Source organism: Stenella coeruleoalba (assembly GCF_951394435.1).
Source record: "Stenella coeruleoalba genome assembly, chromosome: Y".
Taxonomy (NCBI): domain Eukaryota; kingdom Metazoa; phylum Chordata; class Mammalia; order Artiodactyla; family Delphinidae; genus Stenella; species Stenella coeruleoalba.
Genome location: NC_137168.1, coordinates 2,638,797 through 2,648,936, shown reverse-complemented (window position 1 = coordinate 2,648,936; position 10,140 = coordinate 2,638,797). Strand labels below are relative to the sequence as shown.

Below are 10,140 nucleotides of genomic sequence, written 5' to 3'. Positions count from 1 at the left end.
TGTTTCCAAATGTGTGTCACGGCTAACTCCACCTGCAATAAAGCATTTCTTGTTGCTCACAAAGATAACGGAACTCACAAAAAAGTCCTAGTTCAAGGTGGTGGAAGCATTTGATGCAGGAATGGAGGAAAGGGTGGAACGCAGGCACAGACCAACTCAGAGACACAAACCTTAACAAATAAGTGAGTGAGTAACAGCAACCCAGAGCATGTGTATCGAAACAGGGACATGAACAGACTGAGACAGCTATGGCACTAGAGGCGTGCATATGGGCACAGGCATGGGTGGAAGGTCAGAGGGACGAAGGCATGGGCAAAGCCAGAGGAAGGAACACCAACTCACGCTCAGAGTGAGAGATCATGGGCAAACACAACACGGACACACCATCTTCATTTCAGACAGAGGAAAACATGAACATGTCCAGAGACCAGGAAACGCAAACGTGGCTCAGAGTGATTGAGCCAGAATGCTCATAGATTGATCAGTAATCTGCTGGGCCTCACATGCCCTGAAGTTCAACGGAAGGAAACCTCAGGCAACGTGTGCAACTGTGCATTCAATCTACTCGCACCTAGATATTAGGCCCCACGTGAAAAAGCCCTTAAGAGACCGGGTCACACCTACGTCTAAGCTCTGTAGCCCAGGAGGAAACTCAGTAAGCTATAGCCTCTGGGGCACACATCATGCCAAGTCTCCAGAGAATGACAATCAAGTCAACCGTCCACAGTTTACAGTTCCGCTACCTGATCCATGAACGTCTGCCCAGCTTCACTCCAGGACAGGTCAGGCCTAAGCATAGCCTTGGTACCTAAGCACTGGCAGGAGATGTTAGGAGTTGGGGGAGCCTGTCCCAACCTTTGCTTTGGTGATTAAGTCCTTTGCAAGACCTTACTAAATGTTCTGGATGTGGATAAACATCCTGGAGTCCTTAGAACAAGCCCCGTCTGAGGTTGCCTAAGACCACGCACCAGTATGCTGTCCCACTCCCACTGCAGGGTTATCAGAGCATAGTTTATTTTTACCAGCACCAGGAAAGACAGGGACCAGCATGTGGAAGCCCCAAGGGTTCCTTGAGGTGTACAGTGCGAGAAGCTGAGAAGACCTGTTTCCACAGTGTCTGTGGGGTGGTTGTGGGGACAGCAGCGGGCAAAGGCCAAGCCTTGCCTTCTAGACCTTCGGATGTCTCCACTGTAGAAGGGGCATAGCTGGGATGTAGATGTTCATTACAAAACCTGACACTGAGCAGGCGATCTAACTCAGTGCACTCTGAAGGGGACATCCGTGACTCCATGAACTTTGACTGTCAAACCCTCGTCCTGGAAAGAGCTGGGGCTTTTGGGAGAAGGCTCTTCTACCAAAAGTCGTTGAGCGAGAGCTCAACACGTGGGACGGAAATGGTACTGTCAATATGCCACCCTCAGGGACGCCTGTGCTGGAGCCGCTGTATCTGGGAAGAGAGAAGAACACTGGGGGGACAAACATTGAACATTCCCTGCTCCGTCTGTGGCAGAGTCTGTCCTTTGCCTGGTCCAGAGACAGACGTGCTTCTGGGAAGCAGCCAGCCACTTGGCAAGGAGCACCCGAAGTGCTCACCACTTCCTGGGTGAGCTCGGTATGCTCTAGGTCTTCCCATTGGCCTCAGGGGCACAGAGTGCTGGCAAGGCCCCAGAAGAAGGACAGTGCCTTTGTGGTTGAAACACGGTGTGCCCAGCCATTCAGCGAGGATGGGACACCTCTACCAGACTGTTCATGAGAAAAATGTTTACTTTCTGGGGACCTGGCCTGAAGCGGGCCTTGGGCAGAGGGCTTAAGCCTGTCTGAAAATAGGGGTATTAACCACTGTGCCGTCACGGAACAGAGAGCACACAGCTGGGTGGCCTGGCACTTGCCTGTTTAACATCCCCAACTCCCCACTCCCCCCACCTTTCCCCTCTCCCCGTGTGCCCTTTTGTACCCAAACTGAGTCCCCCGGAAAAAAGAACAGAGTTCACGTGAGCTCACTCAGATGTGAGGGACTCCGTTTTTGTTTGCTTAGCCGTTTCCCAGCAAACTTACCTTTTCCCCTGGTCACCTTTGCCAGAGCAAACTAACATCCTCACTGCCTTCCCACCCGTGTCTCCCTCACCTCCTCAGATGTCCTCCATACACCTTATACCCCCATGTCCTGAGATGTTGTCTGGAACCCTAGCCCTGAGAGGCTAATTGTCTCAGCAAAAGACCCTGTGTTCATATGCACTAGAAGGGCATCCGGTCCAACAGTGAGTTAAATGCTAAGGCTTCCCCCCGTTGTATCCCATTGAAGTGTCTGATGATATGCAACAGGGAGGATACATGGAGGACCACTATCCAACAAAATTAACTTCCAGCATTTCAATCTCAGGCCCTTGCTCACCAGGCCCTTTCCTTGAACTTCCGCATTTCCCTTGGAAAAATGACAGGCCCCAGTTAACCAGTCCTTCTCTTATTTCTCCTTCCTCCCCAACCCCCATCCCACAGGCAGAACTGCATCCTCTGATGCAATCCCAAAGTATGATTTCCCCCCACCTCTACAACTCTCCATGGACTGGTAATTCCCAGGCAGCAAACTGAGAAGCCTGCCTGGGGCTGATGTGTCTACCCTGAGCCCCTGCACAAACACCACACAAACACATACAACTGATGCTGCTTATTTATCTTCCGGTTTTATTCCAGGTTTACTGGTGTCTCCCTCTCTGTACGTCTCACCACCAGACCTCTCTTCGTTTCTTCGTGTGCACGACAACCACGTTGACCGTTCACCTTCACCCAAAGCAGCTTCTTAGGTCAAGGGCGATGCTCCATCACACGCATCTCAAGATCGGGAGTGCCTTTGAAAACACACACAGGCACACACATAATAACCCAACCTCTCTGAACGATGCTAAAGACCGCTTTAACTTTTTAAGGCCCTGCCCAGGAGACAGAGTCACATCCCCTGTGATCTCTTACATTTCCTCCAACCGCATATTAGAAACTTTTCTTCATAATCGACGCAAAATGGCCACTGTTCTCACAATAGCCATGGCAGGTGAAGAAAATGCATAAGAAAAGTAAAAGATGACGGTGATGATCAAAACAGAAAAAAATGATGGGACAGCGGGGTAAGGCTTTGCACAAAGGGGACTCACACACCTTTGTGGAAACGGGGTGGTGGGGGGAACCTGAGGCAAGCCCAAAGCCAAGCCCAAATTTAAGGGGGCATTACAGGAGGCCTGAGGGTGGGGTTGATGGCCATGGAATGACAGTTCAGAGACGTGCACCTTTGAATCTCAGTGACTTTGACTCTCATGCTGCTTCACTCGCCTAAAGCTTCCCTAGTCAGAACCAGTCCTGCACTGCAGTTTTCCAGACGTGCTGTCGCACCCTGACGCCCTCACGCCCTGGTGTCACTGTATGCCTCTGAGCCTCAACTCCTCCATGAGTGAAATAAACGACCCAGCTTACTCGTTTCAGCGCCCAGCCCCTGGGCTCCTTACCCACCTGTCCTCCTCTCGGTGACCTGTCCCGGTGGGGCCTTTCTCCCTCGGGTAGTAGCGCAGGGGATTGGGCCACAGGTCCTCGCCGATGATCTGGTAGGGGAAAGGGGCCCGGTCGGGACAGGCCAGGCCAGGCCAGGCCCACACCCCTTCCCCCGACCAACATCGCCATTGCTGAGGAGGCCCAGAGGCACCCCACCTCAGCAATCCTGCTACATCCTACACAGTTGTGGTCAGAGAACCAGTTGAAGAAGTTAAGGCCGCTGTTGTTGTGCCTGCGGCTATACACCTCCTTTTCAAAACGACGGTGCCACTGAATTGGAGCGAGATGAGATGCCCTATATCCTGCGGGAAAAGGAGCGTAGGACAAGGGCCTAAATCACGTTTCAAGTTCACCTCACCCCATCTGCCCTCCCCCACGATCGAGGGAGCTGTCACTTACCAGTGACCTCAATGAGATACTCCTTAACAACCACCTCATTCTGGAAATAGGGGTTCTTCCGGAAAAACAACATGATCTTGCGGTAATCACTGCGATCTGCGAACTCCTCCACCTGCCGGACAAAGTGGAGGCGGAGGGTGAAATCTCTCTCCAGCAGACCTGCTCTTTCCTGCTTTCCGGGATAAATCATTTCCCCTCTCCTCCCCAGCCTGACCTTCAAGTTGGTCATGTAGCTAAGCATGTCTTTATCTTGGGTGCTAATCATGGCCGACATCCGGGGGTGGTTCACAAACTGCTTTACGTCAAGGAGCCTCTAGATGCCGGAGGTGAAAGGGCTGGGAGAACAGAGCGAGCCTGGACAGCGGCCTGGGAGTGTCTGATCTCAAGGCCCCACTAGCATCTAGTCCTATTCCTTCAATACAGACTGCATGAAGGAACAATGAGCCCCTCGGGGTGTGCATATCTGTGCACTAAAACAGGGAGCCTCCGATTCTGAGAGGGAGGCCCTGATCTCCATCTGGACAGAAAAAGCTTACTTCCGCACAGCAAACACTCCTGGCTCTAACTAGGATGCGCTTTCATAACTCCCCACTCTCACCTCCGTTTTCCCTGATGGTTATTCCAAGAAGAACCTGTGCACAAGACAACTCTTTTGTCTCAAGAGGCCCTGGTACTAATGACAATACCTTTTTGGACCTCTGCAACTAAAGCCCTAGTCTTACTTCCTGCTATGCAGAAAATCAGCATGCCCCCACAATTTCAGGATCACATTTCCCTGAGTGTGCCCACAATGCACAATCCAACGGATACATTTTGGTACCCAAACGGCCCGCTATGTTAGGTACCCCTTGCACTAGCCCGGCCACAACGTGGTCTCTCAAATACAAAATTAAGGATACAACTTTGACCCAGAAGCCAGGGATGCTCTGGATGACGGTGCTTCTGTGTTCCAGATAAGGCTTCCGCCTCCGAAGTGTTGTGACCTTGAGACGAAAGTGTTGTCGGCTGCACTCCCTATTCACAGGCTCCAGCTGTAACTGCAAGACCTTCAGCGCCTCCAGCGCCTCCAGCGAGGCGCTCTTCGGGGACGGCCCTGGCTCTTCCTGCCCCTGCTCCTGGGGCTTCTCCTCCTGCTCTTCCGCCACCACCTGCTGCTGCTGCTTCTCCGCCACCACCTCCAGCTCTTCCATCATGTCCTCCACAGGCTGCCAAAACACCTCCATGATCCGCGCCACCTCTCCCTCCAACAGGGCCGCGCATTGCCGCACCACCTCCCCGCTAAAGATGGCGGCCTCCTCGCCCCACCCATCAGCTAGGGCCAGCACCCTACCCACCTCCCGCACCACACCTGGGGACCCGTGGGCCCCTGCTTCCTGAGGACCCCCTCCCACACCTAAGATGACCCCGGGTTCCGCCTCACTGCCCATGCGGACCTGGCTCTGAGCTGGGGCAGCGGCGAAGGTGCGGCAGTTGGAAGCTCAGCACGTGGGCCGAGCACCACGCAGGCCCAACGACTACAATCGCGCTTCGCTACGGACTGAATCGTTCCCAGGAGCCTCTGCGGTGAAGAGAGCTGAAACGCATGCGCAGGAGCTTTGGATACCAGGCATGCGTGTCCAGGTGGCAGGAAGCAGCTCCAAGCCACGCCCAGGCCGCTCGGCCCCATCACGACCAATCAGGGCGAGGACAGTGGGCGTCACCCTCGGCTGCCCCGCCCCTCGCCTTGTGGAAACAGGTCGGTTTCCGGGATTGCCGGGTCCCCCAAAACACCCCTTCTGCACCCCGGACTTAGCAGCCCAGGTTCCACAAGGAGCTCGCCTCCAGGGAGGCCTCCGGCCTTGCGTCTGCGGTGCCCGGGTGCCCTGTGATACCTATGTGGCCTGTGCTAGTTGGAGCCAGGAGTTCCCGCTCCAGAATCAGAAAATCAGAATCCGGTTTGCCTCGGGACCTTTAACCACTGGGAACTCTCAGAAAATGTACAAGGAAATGCATGGTGGCCGAAGTTGCTGGATACTTTTCTTCCAGGGGACAGAGAGCCCGAAGCTCTGTGGCATGAGAGGGGAGTGTCCGGCAAACCCAGCTCTTTGCTCGACTTGAATTCCTTTGCTCAAGAGCAGAAAAGCCACGCAGTGAAGAGCTCCGTCTGAGTGTCTGTCTCCCCTCTGTCTTTCTCTCTGTGTGTGTGTGTGTGTGTGCGCGCGCGCGCGTTCTTGTTTCTGTATGTATCTGCTCCCTCCCTCTGTGGCCCACTCTCCTGGGATCCCCTCTGGATACTTAAACTCTCCGAGAAATTCTACCTTGCCTGGCACCAAAAGACCTCTCCTCGTCTGTGATTGGCACCCACGGGTTCTCGGACTTTGTGTGACCACACGTTTGCATAGTGCCTTTCAAACGCTCGAGTGGCAGGCAAAAATTGCCTTTCTGCTAGCCAACATAAGGTGACAAGCGTCCCTCCGGGAACGGACATGGACACATGGCACGAGACGAACTTGACTCGGCCATCCTGTGTTTTGAGAGACCGAGAGAGGGACGACGCGCTTTGGTGGCACTGGGGAACGCCAGAAACTTTATTTGGACATGTGGCGCACACACTGAGGTGCTGAGGACTGCACCCAGTCAAGGGCCACCACGCACGCATGCATGCCTTCACCACTGCCAACCCGAGAATGTGAATTTTGCCGACCCTAAGGATGCCCTGTGAAAGTGGTTCTGCTCTCGTCCACCTTCCAAATGAGATCACATCCCAGCCCAGCCCTTCGCCCCAGTCTTGTGGGACAGGGGAGCAGGGGTAGAATCCAGCTAAGCCATCACGGCCATACTCCTGAGCCACAAGGGTTGTCAGAACATTAGAGTGATGTCTTAAACCAGCAAAATCAGTGTGAGGCAGTCGGTTATGCCTCGGTGTGGGTCGGTGTGCCAAACCTTACGAAAAAAAGGCCAGGTGTTTCTCAAGGGCCTACACAGGGGTGGGGGAAAGGTTGCTCGTGCACTGGAGAAGGAGATAAAGGTGGCTGTAGCTGAGATGGGAGTGGGGCTGTAGGGGTGGGGGGTGGGTCTTTCCTCTTTGGGCCTGGGCATCGGGCCCTTTGTGATTCTCATGTACTTTGCATCCTCCCTGTCCTTCCACAGGTGCTTTCTTCCTCCCTCTAGTCTCAGCCCCTGGTCGAGGGTGCTGGCGTGTGATGCCCCTTACACTTTGCTCCACGGGTGGTATCTCTGGGCTGGATTCCCTGGCTTGGGGGCTTCAACTGGCCCACAGTTTACGTACGTTCTATAAGCTCTTTAAGCTTTTCCACGTCCCCGCGTCCATCCCAACGTCCACGCATGCATGAGAGTAGTCGTGCCTATTCCTGAGCACGCACGTGCATCACGTGCCCCCCCACGCCCCCCCCCCCCCACACCACACACGGGCAGATACCTGAGCAGAACTCTACACGTACGTGTTTCCACGAGAAAGGATTTTGGTCAGCGCCCCCTAGTTTACTGTCCCAGTTGTTTTCTGTCCCCCGCCTCCCCTCTGTGGATCTAGCCCACGTGCACATTTAGCTCCACGGGTTGTTCTTGGAACGATTGCCTGCCTATGGGACGGTGTGGTTGAAAGTGGGCGCAGTGGGAGCTGAGTCACGTGCACCTGTGTGCTGTTTCCTCCCGGTTGCCTTCGACAGGTTGACCGTGAGGAGCAAGGAGGCTCGATTCCATTCCCTGTGCCCCTGTCTGTGGCACCATACAGGAAGACAAGGTGCTAGGGACCCAGCCGACTTGGGACACGCTTTCCTCTTCCTGGAGCTCTCAGGTTGGTTCGCGCGTCCCCGGGTCGCCTGCTTAGAGAGGTGCTCCAGGGCTCCCTTTGCTCTGTAGGTGTTTGTCCTCAGCTGGTTTCTCTTTCCCCCTCAGGCAGCTGTGGGAGGCCACTGGGAACCAGTTCGTGGCTAAGTGTGTGCTTCAATGTCCTGAAGATGGATCCAGCACTTGGGTGAAGAAATTAGGCTCTGAAGGAGAGGCTGAAAAGAGGAAGTGGGCGCCCTTCCTGTCTGCCCTACTGTTTACTGCTAAACATGCACAGAGCCCCCACTAAGTGTGAACACAAAGGATGCCCTTAAACCTGAGACAGTATAGCAATTTGGGGAAAACTGCAGGTTTCCAAAGGAAAGTGGGTAGATAAAATCAATCAGAAGTAGGACTGTGAGGTTTAGCTCTGAATCATGGGAAGGAATACTATACATCTGGGGCTCCTTGAAGGGACAGAGTAATTCTTACGGGGGAAACAGCTCATGTAAGGAAGAAGTTAAAGAGGGGTAATACACCAAGGGGGGAAGGGAGGGAGAGGGATAAATTGGGAGATTGGGATTGACATATACACACTACTATATAGAAAACAGAGACTAAGGACATACTGTATAGCACAGGGAACTCTACTCAGTGCTCTGTAATGACCTATGTGGGAAAAGAATCTAAAAAAGAGGGGAGACATATGTATATATAACTGATTCACTTTGCTGTGCAGTAGAAACTAACACAACATTGTAAATCAACTCTACTCCTATGAAAAATTAATTTAAAACTAGGTAATACAACGTGAGGCTTATTATGGAGAGCTACAGTTGTAATGGGATCAGTTATACAGATAGCCAAAGTGATGGTGGAGGTGACAGAGATGAAAGATCAGCAAAGAAAGACAGTTAAAACGGTGAGGGTAGAAAGATAAGGAATTCCTGGAAGCTGGGGACCTTGTTCCAGTGTCTTGGGTAGAAGCTGACTAACTCCTGATGTCACCTGCTTGGTGCCATGTTCTTGGGGAACAAGAACTATCTGTCAAGAACTATCTGTCTCATGATGCTATCCACTCCTGGGCAACAGAGAGAGAACACCTCCGTTTAAGGCCTCAGTTAGGGTGGAGTTCTACTCAAGGGTAACATTTACACTTTTTCATTTGAGACACAAATCCTGGGCTGGAACCCCTCCAGTTTGGGCAGCACTGTTGGTCAGGATGATAAAGATCAAAAGGCTCTCAACACTTTATCTGCGTCATAGCACCAGAAAACTGAAAACCAAATTAAGACCTAGATAAGGAAAGAGTTTATTCACAAAGACGATTGAATAGAAGAACACTTTGATTTCAGAATCTTCAAGTATTTCAAAATCAAGTAGAAAAAGTATTTTTTAAGAGGAAAGGATGAGCAAGGCCAGCAGAAACCTAGTGGGACAGAAGCAGAGGGGTGAGCAGGAGGTAAAATAGGGGTATTTTAATAGAAAATGTTTCCCCTGCCAGCTGATTCTCAGAATAAGCTGTTACGGAATATGTTCTGACCTTAGTATGTTAGTGATTCCCCGAAGTTGAGGGGCAGGTCAAAGTTTAGCACACTGTGAGGAGGAGAGAAGGCTGATTACAGTTTGGTCAAGCCAAGCCAGTAGATATGTAATGGACAATTGTAGGCCATCACATTACTAGAAAAAGACCCACAAGGATATTAATAATTTCTAAAAAATCATTAAATATCAAGTATGTTCAAATTTCCATTTTTCTCATAAATGGCAAACTAAAAATGTTTTCAGTTTCACTGAAATAAAATGCAAATAAGGTTTGAACTTTGCAATTGGTTCAAATGTTTTTAATTGTTTTCTAAAACAGTTTCCCCCTTCAATTCTTTATTTTTTTTACAATTTATTATAAAACCAGATTGATTATCCCATATAGTCTCCTATAGTTTGAATTTTGCTTCTGAATCTATCCATGCAGTCTCATTCAACATGTTCCTCTACCCACAATATTTCCTAAAAACTCGATAGCAAAATGTATGGATTATGCTTTGGCTTCTGTTTTATCGAGAACACTTTAAAATTACCAGTTGTTCCTTTATTATTTTGGACATGCTTTCTGATTATTACTTTTCTGTGTGTTCACTAAATCATTCCATTCATCATGGCTTTATAATCCTCTTTAATATCCAGAGAGGAGGCCCTTTGTTAGAATATTCTCTAAATGATTTCTGAATGTTAATTCTTCTAAATAAACTCTAAAAATCTAATTGAGAATGCAATAGGTGTAATATGTATATACATGTGATATGTAAGTAAATATGTAATATACATACACAGATATATACATATATAAACATAAATACCTTAATACATATATACATATATATATGAGATAACCTTATAATTTTCATTCACATTATTTATATTATTTACATATTATTTAAG

The 10,140-nt window shown here is 50.6% G+C and overlaps 1 protein-coding gene across 1 annotated transcript in view; it reads right to left on the bottom strand.

Moving 5' to 3' along the window:
- Positions 1–2,655: 2,655 nt before the first annotated feature.
- LOC307181081 (uncharacterized protein) overlaps positions 2,656–10,140 on the bottom strand; it is a 36,093-nt gene continuing 28,608 nt past the window's right edge. Inside the window, exons 4-10 of the mRNA XM_079911855.1 lie at positions 5,540–5,658; positions 4,836–5,380; positions 4,151–4,228; positions 3,937–4,048; positions 3,694–3,839; positions 3,499–3,587; positions 2,656–2,846 (exon numbers count right to left, since the gene is read on the bottom strand). Coding sequence (XP_079767981.1) covers positions 2,831–2,846; positions 3,499–3,587; positions 3,694–3,839; positions 3,937–4,048; positions 4,151–4,228; positions 4,836–5,380; positions 5,540–5,658 — 1,105 coding nt within the window. The 3' untranslated portion in view covers positions 2,656–2,830. The remainder of the gene's footprint in view (positions 2,847–3,498; positions 3,588–3,693; positions 3,840–3,936; positions 4,049–4,150; positions 4,229–4,835; positions 5,381–5,539; positions 5,659–10,140) is intronic.